The following is a 23,777-nucleotide window of genomic DNA, read 5'->3' as shown; positions in this document are numbered from 1 at the left end:
GGCCAGGTCCCCTTTTTTTGTGTGTGTGTATGTGTGTGTGTGTGTGTGTGTGTGTCTGCGGGCGCTTCGCGCGTGTATCAGCCCGCCGGGCGCTCTTCCCCCCCCCCCTTTTTTTTTTTCTCCCTCTCTTCTGGGGGGGGTGGGTTGGGGGGGGAGGGGAGACACACGCAAAGCAGGGAGCCGCCCCCCGCGAGAACGTACAGAGGGAGAGCAGAATCAAGAGATAATTCCTCCTCTTCCTCCTCCTCCTCCTCAGCATCACGCTCGGGGTTCCGGGGGGGGGGAGGGGGCTCATGCCACCTGCCCTCCCCTGCCGGTTGCCTCGCCGGGAGAGCGGCGGAGCGCGGGGGGGGCGCGCGCGCGGGGCCCTTTAAGAGCGCGCGGCCGCGGCTGAGGCGGCGGCGGCGGGAGAGCGCGGCGGCGCCGGCGAGGAAGGTGAGGTGCTGCGAGCCCGTTATGTGGGGGGCGGCGGTGGTAGGGGGGCAGGGGGGTGCGCGAGGAGGAGGAGGGGGGGTGCGCCGTGCGCGGGTGGCGGTTGGTGACCGTTGGAACCGGTTCGAACCGCCCGGGTCTGGGGGAGAAGGAGAGCGGGGGGGGGGGCGGCCGGGCCAGAGCGCGCCGTACACAAAGCAGCAGCAGCGGCGGCGGGAGGAGGGAGGGAGGGCTCGGGGCTGCCGAGGCGGGGGACGGGGAGGAGCCGCCGCGGCGGCTCCCGCTGGGCGGCGGAATGCCGCCCGGCCGCCGCTCGCCTGCCCGGGCTCTGAGGGGAGGCGGAGGGATCCGCGCACCACCCCCACACCCCCCCGCTGGCGGTGGGGGGGAGCGGGCGGTGCAGCGGTATCGGCAGCTCCCTCCGCTCCCACACCCCCCCCCCACCCCCCCCGCCGGGGACGCCGGACAAAACATCCCGGCGCCGAGCGGGGCCTCCCCCCGCCAGTCGCGGGGTCGCTGTCCCCGGGGGGAGGGGGCGGCCGCATCCTCCTCGTCTTACCTCCCCCTCCTCCTTTTCCCATGGCTGGTGCTGGGTGGGCGGCCATGTTGGGCACGGGGATTATTTTTCTCTCTCTTTCTTAGCCGCCACAATAAACTGAGGGTGGGTTTTACTTTACTTCTCTGGAGAAATGTCCTTTCTGCCCCTTTTTGAGGGAAGTTAACAGTGGGAGGAGGCTCTGCCTAGCCCTTCGGAGGGTGAGAGCCCCCCCTTGGCCTGCACCTTCTCCACCTTCTCAGAGTGGTTCTCCCTCTCCGTTGCCACCTTGTCTGAGGCTGAGGGGAGCTGGGCTTGCCAGCCTACACCTCTCCTCAGTGGCTTCTCTCAGGCAGTGGGGTCTGCTTGCCCTGCCGCTTGCTTCTCCCTTCGGTGTCATTCTCTGGTGATGAGAGTACTCGCCACCTCAGTGCCGGGCCTGCCCGTGGCCCCAGTGGAAGGGGCTCTTCCCAAGCACGTCTGAGTAGGTGTAGAGGGGAAACTGTTGGGTTTTTTTGTTTCCCTGAGCTTGCAGGCCCTCTCCCTATGCTTCCTTGCCTGCCCCGTCCCCTTACACGGACAAGAAATCTTGGGTCACTTGCTGCCCTTGGCCAGTGCTTTCTGCCTGGTAAGCAGCGTGCCCCGACATACCTGCTCGCCTGCCCTGTTGCTGGGTCAGAAATTCAGTTTAGCAGGCTCTCCTGGAGAAGGATTGGAATTGCTGAAAGACTTTATGCAGAATACACCAAGGCTGATTTGTCTGGCTACAGATATTAAAAATTAGATATTTGGTATCATCAAGACATTTGCCAAGCCCTTACTGTGGTCCTGCTCTTCTGAGTACTTGGGGAATCCAGGCTGCTGCATTAGGGTATCCTCACTCTCTGCTTCTTCCCCTTGGCTGGGATGCGACATAAAGCATGTGTGGAGATGAAGGAGAGGCATGAATCCTGCTGCCCCCAACACCCTTGCAGAAAACACGCAACACATGACAACACACACAGCTTTATTTTTATTAACTTGCCAGCAGTTGCAGCTGTCACCAAGACATACCAAATGGGGCAGGAGTGAGTGATCGGAAGTGGAGGTAGAGGATGGGGGGAATCTGTTGCTTCTTTTAGGAAACTCTTTGCAAGGATATATGAATTATGCATCTTCCCTGCTCTGGTTCTCAGTGTATACTGTCTCATAGCTTCAGGTTGCTGCAGTTGTTAATTTTTATCCTTGAACATGAAGCCAGGTTTACTGCATGCACATCTTTTTTTCAATTGTATAATTATTAGCATTCATAAGGCTGTCCTACAGGGCTACCCACCCAGAGAGCTTGCTCTCTGTTGCCACTTTAAGCTCTGTCTGGGTGCGGGATTCTGCAAATGTTGCTTGCAGTTGGTCTTGTTTGTGGGTATATATGGTTACGTTGTTTATGTGCCCCATCCCCACAGCTGCTTAGATACTGTCAAAGAACCTCCAACTGTCTTCATGTGAGTAGACCTGCATCCATGTTGACATAAGTGGAGTGTTCCATACTGTCTCCTCACAAAAGAGCCCGTTGCAGAAGCATAGCTCCAGACACGCTCTTGGACTCTAGAAGCCTCAAGGTAGTCCCATGCTCACAAAATACGCCAAAAAATCAGAAAGCGGTTTGTTTTCATCACTCTGCAGTTCAAACTTTAAGGTAGATAACAATCATTATAATTGAGCGTATAATAATACATTTTAATTAGTAGGCATCACACACTTCAAAGCCTTTAATAAAACCTATAGGATTTTAAATGGTAGCATTCATAAGAAATGTAATATGTCTTTTGAAATTATTTCAGTACCCAGCAAAGTCAAGTCAACCACATCAGTCAACAAAACGTAAATTTACCTTGGCCTGAAGGATGTAACTTGTGAACTCTGGCATTCAACTTGCGCGGTGCCTTTCACCTCCCCTCTTCTTTCGGAGGTGTTTCTCATGATGAATAGCCACATAAACAGTAATGAAAACATCATCCAATATGTATTTTCATCACTTAGATTATATCGGTTTTAGGTTGTGCCAGTTAGTGATTAAAAGCCAGTGAAGAGTATTACCTTTTTTTCAGGGCAAGGATTGCAGCATGTCTTGACAGCAGAAACCTTTATCATAGGATTCATTTGCATTTAATGTAACCTTGTTGGATTTCTAGGTTCTTAAAAAGTTAAGATATGTTCCTTGCTGTTAAGTACGCATTATCGAAAGTAAGTGAGAAAAGTAACAACACAGCAATTCTGCTGAGGCTGCATGTTCACCAGGGGAAGACATAATGGAGAGAAGAAATGGCCATTCAGAAGGAGAACTTGGACAAGAGAAGTTGATTTATGCATTAATTTCTGTCCTAAAGCATGCATTGAATCATCCCCTCAAGCTTATTTGTCGGTCTCTTAAAGACAGACACTCAATCTTGTATTTTAGTTGTGTTTTTTTTTTTCTGGACTGTCAGGAGGGGAGGAGGTTGTTTTACAGCAAGCGGTGAAGAAAATTTAAGGGTCCATTGATTCTTAATATGTATTTTTTGAAAGTATTTGGGTATTGATAGCATTATAACCATACTGCAGTTAAATCTACAATGGCAAATCTGGACTGGCATAAAAACTGACAAACCTTTGGCAAGAACAGCGAAGAAGGTTTATACACTTGGCGCTAAAAATGTAATCTTCTGGAATGTAGTTTGTGCACAATCTACCTCTATGTTTCATCGCAGGGTAGCGCAGCCGCGTTCCGTCATTTCAGTGGAGTCAGTAGGATGCAGTTTGCTCTGGGTGTATTTCCTCCTTCCCCATAAGCCTGATCACCAGGCCACAGTGTCTTCTCTCTGGGAGCTGTTGCAGTGATTCCCTCTGCAGATACATTGCAGGGACTTACTCTTTGTTCTGGGGCTTCTTTCTGCCAGCTTTGTCCCAAACTGCTGTGCTGCCAGGTGTCATATTGGTGAATAAGGTGGAAGCTCTGTGCGAGAACTTGCAGGGGTCACCTTTGTGCTAAAACCTGTTAGTCATAGACTTTTGGAAGATGCAAAGCCCATCTTTAAAGTTCATAGGCTATTTCCTCATCATTTCCTCAGCTATCATTCAGTCCTTCATCACTAGTAGTCAACTGTGACCGTGGGTTCCCCATGGGAGTCAGCTGGGACTTTTTTTTCTTTAATAAAGAAAAAAATACTAGCGTGTTAATGCTATGTGCTGATACTTTGATTCTCACTGCGTATTAGCTTGGGTTTTTGTATTGTAAATTCACATGAAGATGCATACTCTCCTTTGAAAATGTGAATAAAGCTTTAAATTAGGATTCATGAAGGCTTGATGTTATCTTTTAGGGTTAGAATATCTGTTAGTTAAAATGACTTACCTTGCTAGCTGTTTTGTCATGGTCAGAGTGTACATGTATTTGCATCTGGAGTTCTGCCTGTCTAGAGAAAGGCAATACAAGCAGCCCAAGTCTAGGCCAGGGAGTGAGAGGTAGGAGTGGAGGTTTCTGGGTCTCTCACTGCTCTCTCAAAACTTCCCACATTTGATCTGAGCAAGGCTGATGAATTCCTTCTGTTTTTCTGTCAGCGAAGTACATGGCTATATTCATACCTCTGTAGGTAGAGTCGTGTTGGAGGGAGGATGTTGTGAAATTCTGGGTAGTAGTCTCTGTCCCCCTGGGATAGTAGTCTCTATCCCTCCTCTTTGTCCCATCGTCAAACAAAATTCAGCTTTTTGCTTTACCAAGTCACCTGTATCATGGAGTACGTATTTATTTCTGACCTGCTAGTATGCCCTTAAGACTGATAGTGTTGCAGATGATTACACCCAGTAGGCAGAAATTGGGCCACCAGCGGTGCCCTGACAAGTACTGATTTATTTATACTTTTTTTAATTAAAAGCCTTAGAAAGCGAAGCTTATATAGCAAGAGTAGTGCAGCCCATCATGTGAATTTTGAAGAACACTGTGAACAAGTCATTAATTTGAAGTTCTTTTTAAAAAGAAGTGTGTGTATATACAGCATATGTATGTCATAACTTGTTTGCTTTGTGTCAAATAATATCAAGCTGTGAATGAAACTGAAAATATATAACCACACATCTTTTAGAGATCACTTCAATGAGACACAGCTGCCTTATTCTGCAGCTGTCATGTAAAACCTGCTATCCACAGGTGCTTTAGGTAATAGAAAACACTTGGGACCTGATTCGTTCTGCTTGCATCACTAAGTTAGTGGAATTACTGAGTTAAAACTTGCATTGTGGTAGCTGAGTCCTTTGTTTGCCACCTCATTTCAGTGGAGAAACTGGCCTAAGTGTTTATTTTGTTTATTGAGATGTTTTTGAAGATTGAAAGTGCCAGTGATCTTTTAAACCAGAGTACAATGTTTTGTCCTTTCTACCTGTTCAGTCATTTTTCTCTTGAGAAAAAAAATGAGATTCTGTAGGGATTATAGCTGATATCTTTCTAACTAGGTGAAAGTGGTTCATTGATAAATAAATGCAATTGGATCTTGGATTCCAAATTTCAGTTGAAATTACAAGGGAGACCTCCCCTGCCCCCTCCCCCCCCCCCAGTGAGGCATAGGAAAAAAAGAAAAAGATTTCTTCTTTTCTCAAGACAGGGTAATCTGTCTAATGGTATGCAAATAAAACATCTTCATTGTTGGATTTCCCCTGGTAATGGTGTTCACATTGATCAGAGAATGTAATCAGGTGGCTGGCCTTTTAATACAAGAGTTTAATGGCTGTTGGCTTTCTTCCCCTGTATGGCAACAATGAGTATGAACCACATCAGCTGACAAAAAATAAAGGGTCTATATCTTGCACAGTTGTGCTAGTTATTTGTGTAAGGCTAACATATATTGGCTCTTTCCCTGAAGGTCGTCTCCCATTTTCCAGCTAAAGGGGAGAGAAAATACCTTTCAGTCTGAAAGGCTTTATTTCTTGCAGTGTGTCTAGAACACTTTGTAATATTTTTTTGTAAAATTTTTTGGCATCTGTATTTTCAACCAAGCATCTGCCAACTATGTGCTGAAAAGCTAAATGTAGTGTATTTATCATTGGGATTAATCATTTTATTGAGCAAAGGCTTCTTACATACAAAAATATTCAAGATCAAAGCTTTGAAAAACAAAGCTGTTACATTATAGAAGAGAGGAGACATTTTCTTAGTTCAGTTGATAGGAACAGATGAAATACTATGCGCATAATGTAAGTTAGTGTCAAAAGAAGCTTGTAACTACAGTCTCTTCAGCATTTTGTCTTTGCATCTTTTGAATAATTATGAGGTGCTGAATAATATATTTTTTACAACGTGTGCAAAGACTTCCTCTGTAGTTCTAACCTTCCTGGGCAGACATATGTGCATGCTTTAATTAATAGAGCAGGTTATTTATCCTATTTATAGACTGCCCATCACTATAGCATTAAGGCACTGTTACTTGTCTGGTGTGGAGTAATATGATTCCAGACAAATAGTGTTGTGAGCATCACCAGTTTTGCCAGCGAAGAGAAGCTTTGTCCTAGAAGCTTCACAGAGGATTTTTTTCTAGATGTTTCTGTGAAGGATGAATATTGAAAATCATAAATACATAGTTATTGATCAGTTGTAATGTCTATCTGTTCAAGATCTTAGTGTATATCTTGTATGAGATTTTGCTTGTTTTTACTAAAATCTTGTAATTGTAAAAAAAGTTTATGTTAACAGGCAGAGAAAATAATATTTAAGGCTCTTTGATTCTTGCTTTCCCCTGCTAAGCAGATCTCTGGCACAAACCTGTACTTCAGAGCTTCATTTCTTGGAATCTATTTTCTTACCATTTGTCATTCAGAAATTATTTTTGTTGTCTTTTTTTTGTCTTGTTCTTTTTTTTTTTTTTTTTTTTTTTTTTGTAACAGAACCAGGGGAAGTTTATGTTCAATGATGTGAACAAGGGCTGGGCATCTTGAGTTCTATTGCCGACTAAACCACTCACTGCTAGTAGAATCTTTGGCAAGTCACTTAATTTCACTGAACTACATTTCCCACCTTTGAGATAAGGTTAATAAAATTTTTTACACACTGCAGGTTTTATGTAAATGAAGAAGCTAGTAATGTCTTTGAAGCATGCAGGTAATGGGTGCTATGGAGAATGTGAGCTTTTTCATGCTTAATGTAATACACTTGGTTAATTGTGTATTAGGATTATTACAATGCTCTTTGATTTTTTTTTTTTAATATACTAGTGTAATTTTATTTGACAAGTAAGAGACTTGATTTTTTTTTTAATCAGTTGGCTACTTTTTCTCATTGATTACCAGAAATTGCACTAAGACTAGTTTTAGGCATATGTTTCTGTGAAAAGTTTGGTGGACATGTTTAAACAGCTATGGCTTTATACAGTATTTATGGGCAGGAATTTGGATGTATTAAGTTGGGTTAATTTGGTTTATGTGCTACATTTATTAGTAATGTTTTGTGTATTCAGCAAGATGAAAAGAGTATTTTCAGTATATTTCATCTTTCAGTATTTATGAAAAGAGTAACTGTTCTAGGAGTATTCAATAGCTTCCTATAGCGAAAGCCTCAGTGTCAACAAGTAAAGTATACTTGCTGTTTTGTAGTAGTGCAAAAATACCTGGTAATACATGTTTAGTTCATTAATTACACAATACTGTAGAAAAATGGAGCCTCAGATGTTTCCAGCAAGACAGTTAATCCAGCTTGCCTCCCTTCTAGTGTATGTATATATACCTTCTCTTACAGATCTGCCCATTCCCAGGGGCATCCAGAACTGGAAATTTCATGAGTTCCCCAGGCAGCCTGTTGCAGTGCTTCATCTTTATTCCTAGAAACCTTTTTGGTGTCTTAAGCTGGAGTCTTCTGTTCTTCAATTTGAGCCCTTCATTTCTTTCTTCCATCACAGATGCAGAGGACAGATTGCTTCTTTCCACTTCGCAGTAGCCTTTTACCTATCTAAAGATTATTGTGCTTCAGTAATCTCCACTATAGATTGAACAACTCCAGGTCATTCCATCTTTTCTTGAAGATCACATTTTCTAGCTCTCTTCTGGACTCTCTAGTTGGTTTACATCTATCGTTATGCTCCAGGCAGTGTTACAGCATGCAAAGTGCAACCATGTCATTTTGCATGAGGAACCATTAAATGTCCCTTTGCTTACTGATAACTTGCTAGTGGATCCACTGGCCGACTTGGCAAGCCTGAGCTGTTGCTGGGTTTTTCTCATCTCTAAACGCGTGCTGGGAAGGTGTGATAAGAGTGAGGAGAAAACAGCTATGGAGATGTGCTTCCATCTCTTGACAGAATACCAGAACAGAGCGCTTAGGGGACAGCTGGAAGAGGCAAGGTCATTTAAAGTTCCTGAAAGAGTGCTTTTTAGGTTAAAAGTCAGCTGAGAAGGACTTGAAACAGTGAGAAGAGAAATGATCTCTTGTTCTACCTGCATTCAGAGAAACAGGATTCTTTATACTTCCCTTGTAAAATCACAATGCTAGGTAATATTTCTCTACCAACAGTTTTTCCTGAGAGCTGAACAAGCCCATGAGCACCCTCAATTTGAGTAATCTACTTTGGTCCCCCTAAAAGAGGTAGTCTTGGTAGGAGTAAGTTATTTGTGACTTTGGCGTTAGACTTTGGGGGCTTTTATTTTCTTTTAAAGGCCTTCATAAAGGGCAAACCCGATTTCACAGAGATCAAAAGTGAAATTATACAGAAATGTTTTCATTTACTGTATTATTTAAGATTCTGCACTGTAAATACACAGAATTGTGAGGCATTGGGATAGCTACATTAAATATTTCAAGTTGGCAGTATATGTGAATAGGCATAAACCAGTTTAGGTAAAAGTGCTGATGCTCTGTGTCATCGTAGAAGTGGTGGCAGGACTAGTTGTTCAGGGTGGTATGCAAGATAAGACGAATTACTTTTACTCTTTTATCGATATGAATGTTGAGAAAGTGGGGAACAACAGAAGATGAGCTACTGAACATGAGTGGTGCGATGGGCTTCCTTTAAGTATCATTCTTTATGTTATTCTTAAAATGAATGTTACTGTGCTTCAAAAGCATAATTGGGAAGTGAGAATTATTTGTATTAGTATAACCAAGCATAAAACTAAAATGAGTATTTCTTAGTAAAACACCATCATGCAACAACAACATTGCAGTTTAAGCTCTGGGAATCCTTTTTAGACAAATACAACACAGATAAATGAGAGTCTGATAGGCTGTCTTTGTATCTAGAGGAAAACGGCGGTATGTGTTGTTTCAAAAAAAAAATGTTGGCAATTTGAATTTGGCAAACATGAACAAGTTTTTAGGATTTTGGTTTTTTGGGTTTGTTGGGTTTCTTTGTGGGCGGGTTTTTTTGGTTTTGGTTTTTTTGGTTTTTTTTGTTTTTTGAGGCTTACCTGGTTAAGACAGTTACTTTGGATCAGCATTTGTTGAAATTTTGTTTCAGCTTCATGTTGTATTGCACAGAATTCCTGATGCTCAGGTGTTTTTATAGCTGGTGTGGCACAACACAAATAAAAATTAAAGACTGCATTTGCACAAGGTGGTTGCGCCCACAGTCTTAGCAGCCACTCCTGTAAATCCTAGCTTTAGACTGATTTACAAACTGAAGTTTATAACAGGTTCAGCATTTGTTCAGCCAGAATTATGACTGTGTTAGGATAAGAAGGGTAGACATAGCTTAATGATATGAGATTTATAATCTAATTGCTCTGTGGTTACTTAATCCAGCTTATATTTTTAAAGCTATGTCTCTTCTAGTTTTTCAATAGTGAGCTAATAAACGTTGCTCTGTGTTTAAGCCTTCTGGTCAGCACGGTTTTCTGTGGCTGTTGAAATCACAGATTGTCTGCACAGGAGTTGGATTATTTTCTTGCTTGTCCCCTATTATAAGCTGTTTATTTTGGCCAGTTTCTCAGAACATTTCTCTTCAGATTTTTATGACTGTCAAATGGTAGTAGAGATGACAAAAAGCAAACATAATAGTCTCTCTTGCCACCAAAATGTAATCAAGAAGAGCAAAATCCCTTCTAGATGTCTTGATTCCCATTCACTTACAGTAGTGAACTGCCACTTGTTCTGCTCACCAGCCTTTCTGGTGGTTGATAGTAGAGGGAAAGGATTGATTCTTTTTTACTATAATCCAGGTGGGAAATTAGGAAGTTCAGGTTTTTTTGGTGTCCTATTTCCTATAATAATCCTTATTACCTTTAAAAATGCAACTGAGCTTCTAGAATAAGTCATATTGGTTAAAGACTCCTAAATGTATTATTAAGGAGAATTAAAATTTTGCATAAGCTTCATTTATAAGTGAAGTTTAGAAACAGCCAAATCCTGAAACAATGCAAAACTAGGTCTGGGAGAAAGCTCCTTTTAGCAGCTTGGCTGAATGACTTGTAAGTTGCCAAAGTGTGATTGGATGCGTGTGTCTATTGATTAGATCTCAGTAATAGTAGTGCAAATCAGCTTTTTGGAGACCTTTGGTGGTAACTCTACCACCTTCTGAGAAGAGATGTCCTCTAGTATGCTTGAGACTGTTCCTAATTGTGAATCATCTTGTTTTTAATTCTGGCTTGATGGTCTGAATGTTTAATTGAACTCTAAGTACATACAGATTTATACATCATTGAGGTCTAGATTAGATGCCAACGCAGGAGAAAATACTTGACTTTCACTGTAGGCAGATCCATAGAAACTTGTGTTCTGTGTGCAGTGGTGCTCAGAAAATTAAACAAAGTGGGAAGATATGTAAATAGTGGAGCAGAAAGTAGCACTGTGAATTATAATGTTATAACATCACTGTATCAGTAGTGATACACCCCCTGCTTATGTAATTGCCTTTGTTTCTGTTTCCCTGTCTCACAAGGACATAGCCAAAATAGAAGTTTTAGAGATTGGTGACAAGGAGAGAGACTTATCCATAAGGAGAGACAAAACAGGCTGGAATTGTCAGTTGTGTCTTTCCTCTAAATAAATATGGTAATGGTTATACCCAGTAACGAGTAATACAGAAAAGGTAAATTGGGTACTTTACTCCAGAGATCAAGAGAACATTTGTTTGAGTTGAAAGACAATAACTATGGATCTAATTGCAGAAAATCCCTTTACTCTTTTTCTTTTTGAACTAGTTCATAATTGTCTGTCATATTCCCTGCTGCAAGGAAGATCAGTAGGAGCTGGGGCTGTGGGAGTGTGCAAGGGTTTGGGTATAGGCGGGTTTGATTGGGGGGGTTGGCTGAGGTTAGCTGAGGACTGTTGACCCATTTGTGCATGCATTTTTTACTCATTTAAACTTGGATATTCAATCTCTGTTGTATGTTGGCAGTAATCCTAGAATATTCAAAACCATGAACAGAACAAAAAAACATGATTCTTCCTTCTTTCAGTCACAGTTACTCATTTATTTAAAGGTGCTGGGTTTTGGGGCAGTGACTTCTGATTTCAAAGCTGGTAGGTTGGATTTCTTGTGCAGGAGAGGCGAAACCACTGCAATTTTAAGTCAAAACCAAGAGTTTCCAGCACCAACTTCACAGATTTATCTGAAAAGGAAATGCAGCCTATTAAAGTAGGATGTGGAGTCAGCTCTGTAATTGGAGAAATAAGTAAGAACCTGAAAATACGCAACTTTTTTTTTTCCTTTGGAATACTGAGAAATAAAAACATTGTTCATATTTGTGGCATTAGAATTTTTCTCATAATGAATGGCTTTCACTGCCTGACAAAACATAGTTTTCCAATAAAGGTTTCTCTTCTTTTCCCTTTGCAGGATGGCGGACACGGACCTTTTTATGGAATGTGAGGAGGAGGAGCTGGAACCATGGCAGAAAATCAGTGATGTTATTGAAGATTCTGTTGTTGAGGATTATAATTCAGTTGATAAAACTGCTACAGGTAATTAACTGTTTTAGTCTAGAATTATTCCCATTATTGGTGTTAAAATTTAAAGGGAAATGGCAGTGATTGGTTACATCCTATCCAGTAAGTATTCTTATTTGACAGCTAAAAAAACCTGTTAATGAGTAATGTAATGAATTTCAGTTTCTCTAGTTGTGAACAGAGCTTCTGAGTGCTGGGTAGAGCTTACATGATGGTGGTGCTGCACAAGGCCAGGCGTCCTGTGAATAAGTAGTTTAGGAGGCAGGAAACAGCTTTTTTCTCTGTGTAAGAGGAGTAAGATTTTTGTGGGTGTTGGAAAGGGTGGCCTGTTTGAAAAATAAGAAGGAAACTTCGGCTAAGTTATTCAAGTTCTACAACCAAAGTAGTAGTTTCTTAAAAGTAGAGAATTGATAATTTACATAGAAAATGATGCTTTTTCTTTTACAAAGTGTTTTAGTACGTATCAGCATTCATTGGTGACTAACTTTTGATCCTTCTAGCAGTTATGAAATGAGTGAGGAAGTCAGGTATTTGATTGGTGAATTTTATTTCCTGTGACTTAACTTACGTAGTCAAAGTAGCGAGATTAAAACTAGTCTATTATTACTTATTTAACCCATGATTTGATATAATCTCATCAGTTTCACTTAGGGTTTGGGCGGGGGGGGGTTGGTGATTTTTTTTTTTCTTTTTTTGCCTGTTTTCTGCAAATGGAAAGATGCATAACTTTGGTGTTCAGAGTTTGCATTTAAAGTGCAGGTCGGAGTATGTTGTTATCCACTAGTTGTCTCAAATTGTGATAAATTTGGACTCAAAAAGTAATAATTGCCTGATGGGAGGCTTTATGTTTTTCAGATGCTATATAATCATTCAATTTGTATTGGAACACTGAGTAAAGATACAAGGATGGTACTTTCTGATTGTTGATTTCTGTTGGTATCAACACAATGAGTTGGGCCATTGTGCATATACTTATACAAATTAAACTTTGATGATGAGCATTTCACAATTTGGGGGAGTAAATGAAACATGACTATAATAAGAAAAGCTTTAATTCACTGTCCCTTTGGTTCTTGCCACAGACTTGAGTCTGGTGCGTGGAAAAAGGAATTGTTGCCCCAGTTATGTGTGTGGGTGAAGTAGACTGGCATGTTTAATAAGTTAGGCTTTTGTTCAGCCATTTCAATTACTTTTTCTTGGTTGAAATCAAGCAAAGCATCAGCTTAATATCTAGAATAGAGATTGGTCTATGTCTTGTCACAGGCCAGGTATAACTAATGATGGTGATTCAACATGTCTCACATTGCTGGCTACTGCGATCCTAAACTGGGATCCTAGTGTGAAGTGCTGTGGGAGCATTCTTGGTAGTCAGTGCTGCTAACTCCTCGGCAGTAGCTGTTCCACACAGCTCATGGTTAACACGGTGTGTTTGTGGAAGCATTCAACACCTGGGGCTTTGGAAGGCTTGTTGATAATTGGAGGCGAGTAGAATGAAGCTGTCCCTGCTTAGGGAAGGGTATGCTTCTACTGCTGAGTGCTGTCACCTGCTTCCTCTGGCCTTCCTACCAGGGAGGATTTAGAAGGAGCTTACTTTGAGTAGTATTTAGAAATGCCAAGGTAGGAGGGTGTTTGGAAGGAGAAAGTGATTCCATCATAGATGGCTTGGAATGGAGATGCAACTTACTCAAGATCACTCTTAGTTTTATTTCTCTTGCTTGTGCTGTTTGATAGAAAATACAGAGCTAAAGAAGCTGGATGTGAGTATGGGCTATTGTAAGAAGCTAAAAATTTTACTGAGTGTGATAGTATGGCAGTACAGCCAAGCAGTGTGCTAGTATGGTGTCTCTACAAACAAATTGTGCTTTCTCTATTTTTCTAAATACAATTATGCCATTCCTTTCTAGCAGTTTCAGTGAGTCTGCAGCCCGTTTCTGCCCCTCTGCCAGCTGTTGCCCATGCATCCATAGGTGCTAATCTCTCTGCAGCCACGTCAGTCAGTAGCAGTGAGGCTCAGAATAGTGACAGTGCTAAGAAGACGCTAGTGGCAATATTTGTGAACAACAATGGTAAGCAGAAATGCCTTCAGTATTTAGAGTGGTTTGGGGTGCAGAGGGGAAATGCGAGGCTCGCTTGCTGTCACGCTGTTATGTGCTGTGAGCACGTGAGATTTCGCAGGCTGAACAGGAAGGTGTCAGGGCAGTGTTTGAATGGGAGTTGTGCTAAACCTTGCAGGGACTACAGGGAGTAGCAGCTGGTTTTCTTCAACTCGAGAGAGAATCCAGTGTCCTTACACATTAGTGGAAATTACCATTGGTAGTATTACCCTCCAGGTAAGATATAAAATGAAGGTCCTGACTATTCAGGGTCGCTCTGGTGCACCATGATGTATTTCACAACAGTAAATGTGTTAAACTGGTGTGTTGGCCAAATTCCAAGGTGAATAATTCTGGGGGGGGTTTGCTATTAAGGGGTTGTCGTGCTTCGTTTCAGACATAGCTTAAGCAATCTCTCCATATAACTTGGTATACTGAAATACAAACTGGGTTTAGGATTCTTTGGGATTAAGGAGCTGTAAAAATAGATTTGTCAAACTCGCCTAAAAGTCATTGCATTGTTTCTAGTAAAACTTAATCAGACACGCAGGTAACGAGGAAGGTTCTATACACTATTTCAAACTGATACCTTTGTTAGGAGTGTCTTAAAAGTATCTTGATCTCCAAATGTATTGGATATCACTATATAATACACTTGTGATTAATATTTCATAGCTTTACTAATAAAAGTAATTTGAGACATGTTCTAAATCAATTACAAGAAATTAATAAAGGCTTGGTGATATCACTGTGCTATAATTAGATTAACGGTAAAAAAAAGAGGAGGAGGAGGAGTGCGGCTACTAAAAAAATAATCTGCTAATAGCAATATATTTATCAGTAAGATATTTGTATACTATTCTGACAAGTTCAAATATGCCCACATAGGATCTGCTATCCAAACAATTCCCAGATCCCATTAAAACTGGTGGATTTGTACAGGAATCTAATTTGGAGAGGCCTTTGTCACATCTGAAATGGTTGTGCAGAATCACAACAGTCTGGGAAACTTTTTGTTCCTTTATTTATTGTTTATTTGCTTGTCTCAAAAACAAGAGCCATGGTAAGCTCTGGAAACTAATGCGGAGCTCCAACATATGACTTGAAAATGTAGTGAAGAAGGTTGGAAAAGAAAACAAATTGATGATTTTGTCTTCCTTTCTCAGTCCCTTGCTGAATTCTCTCCAGGCTGCGAGAGTGTTAGAGGTTTAGGAGGATTGCTGTGCACTGCTGCTGTAGGCTAGCTAGAAATATTTTTTTAGTATGTGTGGTACAGTTCAGAGGTATACAGAACAGTTTTCCTAATGGCTTAGTTCTTTGCAGGCTTTGGAGAAACCTTTGCCTGAAAAGCTGGTATTATGTTTCTAGGCATTAATCACTCTGCTCTGTACTAGAGGAATGAAATCATAGGCATAGCTACCTGTGATCATCGTCTTTTATATGCTTATTCTTTTATTTTGATTTGCAAACAGAATTAGTGGTAGCTCTTGGGGAAGTAATACCTTCAGATTTTCTTCCATCGGTTAAAAACTGAAGTCAGGTAGGGATGTTACTCAGTGTGACTCCATCTATCACTTTCCATAGTCCTTTTTCTTTTGTGTATCTCTTGTAGTATGTCATCTAATCGTAAATTACCGCTGCGGAAGTGACTTGAGTGGTGAGTGCAGTTTGCTGGGCTGCCTGCTCACGCAGGAATTGCCCTACCAGATGTGCTGTTGGCATCTTGTACCACTGCAGGAACCGTGCTGGATTTGTCCTCTTCTCATGCTGCAGTATCGGCGTGTTGGGATCTCTTTCTGCCCCACAGTGCAAGTCTGCATGTTAAGGAGGGTTTGTAGAATTTCTTAAGCAACGTTTAATCAGAGAACTGCTCTTAGACTGCTGAAAAAATGTGAAAATCTCAGAGGTGTGTGGTGGTTTGCTTTGGAAGAGAGGAGGGAGGGAAATGACCTTTACAGCCATAAGACACAGTTACTTTCCAAATCCGCAGAATTTATGACTTGGCAGCTTCCTCAGCTCTGTTAGCATTGTCGAAACAAAGTATTCAACATCAAAGTATTCAACATCACAGGGCTGTATGTTTCAGGGGTAAGCTTGATGTGGGTTGTATTTGTGTTTTTCTGATCTGCTGGAATAGAACTGCTGGAATAGAACAAACTCTGTATCGGTGTGAGGAACATGCAGTTGGTAGTGTTGTGTGTTCCTGGTCACTGTCATTTGGCCTTTCTCCTTCGCTGAGTGGTATACTTTTAAGTGCTTTGTGATAGATTCTGTTAAGTGGAAAAAATATGGAAACATGCTTAGTTTTGCATATCTCTGGAGTGCTTCAGTTTTTATGGTGGAGTAAATTCTCCTCTTGATTGCATTGATGCAGCAGAGGATAGCTCAGCCCATTAACTTCAGGACCAATGCAAACAAAATTCTTCAGCCTACAGCGTGGCCTTTTCCTTCCTGAGTGTTGTATTCATTGAGTTCCTGCCAGCTTGTATGACATGACTTTGACTTGCAGGGGAATCCTTTTTGGCTTGATGCCAGTGAGGATTTTGAGTGGCAAAGTGCCACAGGGACATCTGTCACCTCTTCAGTCCCTGCAGTCTCTGCTGGCCCAGTAACTGAGGGTCACATCCCAGTTTAAGTTGTGACTATGTGGAGCGCTCATGAAATGAGCTGTGTCTGGAGTCATCCCAGCTTTCAGCAATCTGTTTTTTATGCGCATGGCTGTCATCTTGCATTTTGTTTTACATTAATTAAAAAGACTTAGAAGCTAGGGCTGAAAAAGACCCATTAAATCTATCCATTCTCCCAGTGTAAAGTTTTGTTGGTTTTTGTTTTGGTTTTTTCCCTCTAGGATGTAATTCACTTAAGCAAGCCTGGAGACCTAAAATTTATCTTTTTCTTCTAAAATTTATCTTTTTCTTAAATAACAGCATCCATGTTTGTAAATTTCTAACTTTAAGGACCATACGTTAATAAACACAGGCTTGAATTTCTTGTGAGGTGTATTGTACTTCTTAACACTGATGTACACAAACCACCAGTTCTCCTTTGAATGAACAGAGCAGAAGTGTGTACTGGACTGGATAGAAATGACCCCATGTCCAAAAATCAAGAAACAGGATTTCCAAACTAAAGATGGAAACATCTTTTAGCTTATCTTTTTTCCATCTTTCTGCTGGATCCAAATTTTCCCCTGCAGATTAGTTTTAAAATGTCTCAAATTACTGGGACATAAAAGGAAAAATTACTGAAAGCTAAATATATTTGAAGTGACACTTGACCTAATTTTTTTCTTTTCTTAATTTCCTTTGATTGCTTTTAGCTATACCTGTATCCCACTCAAACCATTTCTTTCTTATATTACATATATGTGCATAGCTAGCTGGTATAACATACACACCTGTCTGTTTCCAGAGTCCTTGTATGCAAAAAAGCATTGTTGTTGTTGACAAGAAAATGAGATGGGTGCCACATGGGTGCATGTCAGCCTGACAGCTTGCCTCCTCTTTAATAATTCTGCCGTCAGATAAATATCTCATTCCTGCAATTCTTTTCACCACAAGAATCACGAAGTGCTTTTTGTGCTGAAAATATAGAAACTACAGAAGAAAAATACTGCACTTATATTTAATATGCAGCAACTGTGTAACAGTATATGGTTAAGTCCGGTTAGGATGGGAAGTGAGAAAACTTAGTCTCGTTTAAATTACTGCCTGCATAGTGTGACAGGACGCTTCCAGTGCATGCTTACTCTGCATACTGCCCTGTGATCCCACTCTCCCCTAAACCGTATATAACATTTGGTATAATTTTTCTCTCTTACACTTGTTGACAAAAATTATGTGATAGTTTGCATCAAGCTCAGCTAGCCTGTCATCTAGGGAGTGGTGTTATGGCAGAAGCTTCTCTTAGCTTTGCTCCCTGGGCTTCCTGTTTCTTGAAGGATATGTCTTGGAGCAGTGCTTGACCTGCCATGCTTCCTGAAAATGGATTCAGGGAGCACAGGAGCCATCTCAAGTTGCTTCTCCTAAGAATGATGGAAGGCTCCTCAGATACCTACAAGTGTCTGTCCCCAGGCACCAGTAATCCCTTATTTCTCACGGAGTGCCCTGGTGAGCTGGCTCCACTTGATGCCCAAATCACCTGCCATTAAAGCCTTAACAGTGTGTCCCTACATTGCTTCTTTTCACCCCTCAGCTATCTGTGCTGGCTGCTGAGGGCCTTTCATTGGAGAACAAAGTCATCTCGGAATTGAGTCATCCAGGCTTATTAGTCTAGCCTTTGTAAGCCTGAGACGACCTTTGTTGATGCCCAGGTGTTGAATTCAAAGTCTGTGTGTATGGTAACCTCTAAATTGTGATGTGCTGACACCAGTCCTAACCATTTATCACTGATTTTGACGTGGATTGTGTCAGTGGTACGAGCCTTGGCACTGATGGCCTCCTTAGCAATGGTGTGGTGTGCTCTACCTTTGAGGTCCCTATCTCTGCGCTTTGGCTGTTCACAGTGCAAAGTAACTTATTGATGGGCTCAGCACTAGGATTCTTCTCGTGGAAGGTTACGCTGTTGTGAACTGTAGATCATCCGTATGGGGGTTTCTGGAGTATCAGATTAAAGAAGCTTTGTCAGTCCAGCCTCTCCTGTGAACAGCCAGGGCACATCCCAACAAGAGTGGCTTCTCCTTTAGAGAGCATCTCTGCTGTGCTTAGCTGAGAGAGAGGATAAAGAAACTCCTTTTCTACGTGTTTAAGTTCTGCCTTCCTGGTAGTCAAGGAAGGAGTTCAAGAAGTGTAGAAAGAGGCCTAAGACTTGCAAGGATCACTGTGTCCAGGACTAAATGGGCTGTCTAGGAGGCTTGCTTCATCAACTGGCATTTAGGTCTAAATCACCCTCCTCCAAGAAGCCAATTAAGCAATTTCCAGCAAGCTACTTGGAGAATCATACACTTGAAAGGCAGGAGGAGAAGAGAGAAGAACGTAATTTGTTCTTTCCCAGCAGCTGATTTCTGCCATGGTCTCCTCATTCTCCCTAGATGAAGTAGTGGATCTATGCACATCTGTCTTGGCTGGTGAGTTTAAAGTGCTCCAGGACCTGTGGAAACCTTACAAACCTCCTTGGAAACAATTTAAGAGAAGTACTGCATGCTCTTGGACATGCTACTCCAGAAGGCTTGTCATTCTCACTTACGAAAGTCTACCAAAGCCTGGAAAAAAAAAAAAAATTGGGCATACAACTGTGTCCATCCTGGCCACATTGAAAAGAATCTGCAGTTTCTGGTAAGGAATTAGAGTATTTATATATGCTTCTGCTATTGTTTTTTCTAGTAATGATAGCATTTCGGGAGAGCAACATGGCAGGCACCTGCCAAGTCCACACTGAGAGAAAAGAGTCAAAATCATTGGACTGATTGGACCAAAAGATCTTTGTCAGCTGGTCTCTGCTTTAAAATAGACTTAAATCTAAGGTCATCTTTTGGTTGTTAAACTAGTACAAGTCTTCCCAGATTATTTGTAAACTCCGAAGGAGGACCAGAAGGAGTTGGAAACCTGACTGTCATACTCTGCTTGAGGTTGCCCAGTGGCCTCCATGCTAACCACAAGGTCATCATAGCTTCAGTCTTCAGGATTTCTCATGGAAGTTCCAGTGGCAATGCAAGACCTATCACTTGCAGTCACAGACCTTCAGCATTTGGCAAGGTCCCCACTCCTTGAAAGATTTGGGGATGACTGTGGGCTCCTTGTCAGCCAAGTAAGATCATCGAGACACTGAGGAAGAGAAAATTATCTGCTGATGCTCTGGATTTGGGTCTCCATCAGATACTAGGTGGGATGTAGATGTTCAGAACCTGATAGAACTACCCAAAGATTCTTTTTTTTCTTTTTTTCTTCTCTGTCTCTTCTTTAATAATCATCTTATTTTTTTGTATTGTGAAGGGATTACCTCTCTTTTTAAAGATTGCAAATCCAGTCTATTTGTCTCTAGTTTTTATTCACTCCACCTTTTTCCTATCCCTCTTCAGAGACCTTGCTTTATAAAACAAAAAAGGCTAGAAGCATGTCCCCTTTTTCACTTGGGACTGGAGGAGCATGCACAGAGTTCAGACAATAGTGGGTTTGTGCTCATTGGTTTTGATCCTAAAGAAGAAATTGGTCCAAGATAGGCTCCCAGCCTTCATGACATCTCGGCACCTCCATCCTCTGCCTTGGTTTGAGGTTACGTTTGCTGATTGATGCTTCCCTGTCCCCCCTCCATGCTGTGGAAGTGGGAACTGGTGTCTCTCTTCCATCAGTCCCCTCGCTGTCTAAGGTGCTTGAAAAAGTGAGGCAAGATGCAGTGTGGGCCAGGCAGTTGTGTGGCTTGGACCTGAACCTTCCGATTTAGTCTTCCATTACCCTACTGCTTCTACCTAGTATAATCTTCATGAAAACATTTGAATCATACACCCTGAGGATTGCCAGCCAGGCAGCATCCAGACTGTCAGTGTAAAGCATCTTCCATTAAAAGAAGCTGTTTTGGCTGTGGGTCAGAACATTTTGGCATGCAGCAGGTCTTTTCCTGGATTTACACAGTTACATAGGAAACATTTGCTGTTCGGGTACAGCAACTCTTTCATCTTAACATCAGCAGTTCCAGCAACATTGGACCATTTTGTAGCCCTGAAACAACCTGGATGTTCTGTCAGTCTCATGTCATGCTGTGCTGCAAACCTACAGTGGGAAGATTTCTGCGGAGCTTCCTCTCTCTGCTGGTTTGGAAGCTCTTTGTCCTCAAGACATGGATTGTAGTAATAGTGTGATTGAGTAGTGCATAAACACAAATACATGAATGACCTGAACTTTGTGAGGAAGAATGGTGCGGGGGAAGAAGGAATTGAAGCCCAAATAAGTATCCTGCTCATTTTCTGGTGTTGAGTTTGAAATACTTGTGGCCTGATTAATTTCTTTTTTTAAATGTTTTCCCCTCCCCAAGATATTTGGAAAAAGTAATGCATTTTATATGCACAGATCACTTGCAGTTGTAAGCTCCTTGCTGTCTTTAGACCTGGCCACATGTATTGGATCTGGCTGAGATGGAGTTAATTTTCCCCATAGCAGCCCTCATAGTGCTGTGTTCTGTATTGGTAGCTAGAGAGGTGTTGATAACACACCAGTGTTTTGGCTGCTGCTGAGCACTGCTCACAGAGCATCGAGGCTGTCACTCCAACATTCCCCCCTTGCCAGTAGGCTGGGACTGGGCAAGATCTTGGGAGGGGACACAGCCAGGACAGCTGACCCAAACTAACCAAAGGGATATTCCATACCTTATGATGTCTGCTCAGCAATAAAAGCTAAGGGGGTGGTGGCATTTGTTATTACAATGTTTGTCTTCTAGAGCAACTGCTATGCTTACTGAAGCTCTACTTCCTGGGAAGTAGTTGGACATTGCCTGCTGATGGGAAGCAGTGAATAAATCTTTTGTTTTCCTTTGCTTCCATGTGCGGCCTTTGCTTTTGGTTTATTAAACTGTCTTTAACTTGACCCTTGGGGGTTTTTTTCCATCCTATTTTCTCCCTGCCCTGTCCTGCTGAGGGGGGGGAGTGATAGAGTGGCTTGGTGGGCACCTAGCTTCCAGCCAAGGTCAACCCACCACACCATGTCACCTGTAATAGACATTTGGGAGATGAAGATGTAGTGATTGCTAGATGAAAAAGTAAATTTTTTGCTAAACTGCTTAATGCGATGAGATTCAGTTTTTTCCAGATGATGGTTAATAACCTCAGGCACCAAAACACCCCTCTCTTCGATGGTCCCTTGCTCCATCATATTTCCATCATTTACAGTGCAAGAGTCGGGCGTGTGCAGACACCGCCCCGTTTCCTGCATAGCTTTGGTTAGTTCCCTGACCATCAGCCACCTTGTGTGCAAAGTGAGGCAGATTTCTGTGGAAAAGACAATGTCTGGCTGTGAGTTAAAGTTGGTTTTGTCAGAGGGTGTATGCAAACTACAGTAGCTGACCTTTATGGTTACTTCTTAGCTTGATCCACAGCATGGGCTTGAGCTAATGTGTGGTGTGTGGGAGCAGAGAATTGTGTCCATCCTCCGGCAGACTGGCCACTGAAGGGGAATGACAGCAAAAGTGTCCTGCTGAGCATCGTTAATGTTTGTCAGTAGCAAAGGTTTGCTCTAAACTAGTAGCTTGGTGGTTGTAGACCATTCCATCCCATCTTTTGCTAGCACATTTCTTCACAACCTCCTCCCTCCATCCTTTCTTCTGTTCCTTGTAATTCCTTCCCTGTCTCAGGTGCCAGCAAACATTGGCAATAGACGGGAGACTCTTCTGATCTTTGTTTTGGTGTGACATTAGCCCCCAAGTTGCCAGAAGGAATTGGGCAATATTCCTGGGTTTGAATTTCGTCATTCTGTGCAAATATTGCAAGTCTGCTCCGGTTGGCAAGTAAGAGCTTGTGGAACTGGGAGCACACAGAGAACAAATCGGATCTTGACTGAAGGACACAGCCAACTGCTAGTAAGTGTCTGCTGGGCTGGTGCAAACTGAGATGACCAGAAGCTGATTAATGTGGATTTTCCTGGAGGTAGTTGGAGATCATGGATGGACTGCCCTTGGGCAGCGGTGCAGAAGAAAATGTTACAAGAAAAAAAGGCACAAGAAGAAGCAAAATTTGCTTTTCTTTAATGATTGAACAATTCTACTTGTTGCAGCCTGCCACAAAAAAAAAAAAAAAGAGACTCATTGAGGCAGACCTCAATCCATACAGTTAGCAGTCTACAAAGCAGTAGGATACCTTTTTCATCCGTGGGTAACGGAAAGCATTTGGTAACTCTGGCTGTGGCCGTGGGATGTCAGCAGTCAAAACTTCACAAGGTGATGTGCACCTTCTGAGGACAGAACCTCATGGCAGAGTTGCTAGGCAGCTCTATCTATAAGGAGCAAGTCTGTAGTAGACATACACAGTGAAAATCCATCAGGGAAATCCCTCTGGGCTTGATGGTGGGTAACACCAGCATTAGAACTCCCTGGCAAGTACATCAGCACAACTGCAAGGAATCAAATCACTGCTGCTTAGTGTAAAGTGCAAGTTATTGTCAAACAAGCAAATACTAAATAAAATCCATTAGTATAAAACCCTGTAAAGATGCTTTAAACTGAATGGTTTTACTTCCAAATAAAGCCAGCTAGAAGCACCTGCACACACAGTGGGTCTCAGCTGATATGGTTTCTTGCTAAGCTGCAGTAACCTAGTTGTTTGCAATTATATGAACATGCTCTCGTACCAGATGACTTGTGTGAAATACTTCACGTATTGTGTGATACTAAGGATGTTGAGTTTAGTGGATAAAACTGTTGTCTCTTCCCCATCTTAACTTTTTTTTCAAGCAGGATGTTTCACTTTTGAATCAAGAGAGTAAGCACTTTGAACCATTGTAAGATATTCTTATGATACAGACTGCACATGATGACTTCAGTGTGATCCAGATGTTTTCAAAATCTTTTTTTTTTCCCCTTCTTTTATTGAAGTTTGTCTGCCACTTTCTGAAAGTTCAGTCCCATAGTCCTCTTTCTGTCCAAGGATGCTGAAGATAACTTTAGGTTACTTCAGAATTCTTGTGACCTCCTGGTCCTGGTTACTTGAAGCCCTCGGCAGACTCCAGTGTCCATGATGGTCTGGGTTTGTTGTTGCTGTTCAGAAACTTTCAGTGTTGCTCTACTTCTGGTACACATCCTATGCCAGGGGTTATAGTGGTTCAGCATAAGTTTTCCCAGTATCTGCCAGCAAGTGAATTTTTACTTAATGAGACTAGAAAAAATATTTTCTTTAGCTGCTGTGGCTGTGTTCAAAGGG

The 23,777-nt window shown here is 42.0% G+C and overlaps 1 protein-coding gene across 10 annotated transcripts in view; it reads left to right on the top strand.

Annotated features, from left to right (window-relative positions):
• POGZ (pogo transposable element derived with ZNF domain) overlaps nucleotides 1–23,777 on the top strand; it is a 39,510-nt gene continuing 15,733 nt past the window's right edge. For 2 of the 10 annotated variants that reach the window (XM_069794126.1, XM_069794123.1), the window contains exons 1-3: nucleotides 2–435; nucleotides 11,737–11,861; nucleotides 13,751–13,912. In XM_069794126.1, coding sequence (XP_069650227.1) covers nucleotides 11,738–11,861; nucleotides 13,751–13,912 — 286 coding nt within the window. In that variant the 5' untranslated portion in view covers nucleotides 2–435; nucleotide 11,737. Of the gene's footprint in view, nucleotides 436–11,736; nucleotides 11,862–13,750; nucleotides 13,913–19,046; nucleotides 19,213–23,777 lie in introns of those variants that run through there. The other 8 variants (XM_069794132.1, XM_069794125.1, XM_069794124.1 and 5 more) reach the window with 7 other exon arrangements.

The sequence above is a fragment of the Haliaeetus albicilla genome, chromosome 10, assembly GCF_947461875.1.
Source record: "Haliaeetus albicilla chromosome 10, bHalAlb1.1, whole genome shotgun sequence".
In the NCBI taxonomy this organism is placed as follows: domain Eukaryota; kingdom Metazoa; phylum Chordata; class Aves; order Accipitriformes; family Accipitridae; genus Haliaeetus; species Haliaeetus albicilla.
Note: the sequence above shows the minus strand (reverse complement) of the source record. Positions and strands in the feature narration are given on the sequence as shown.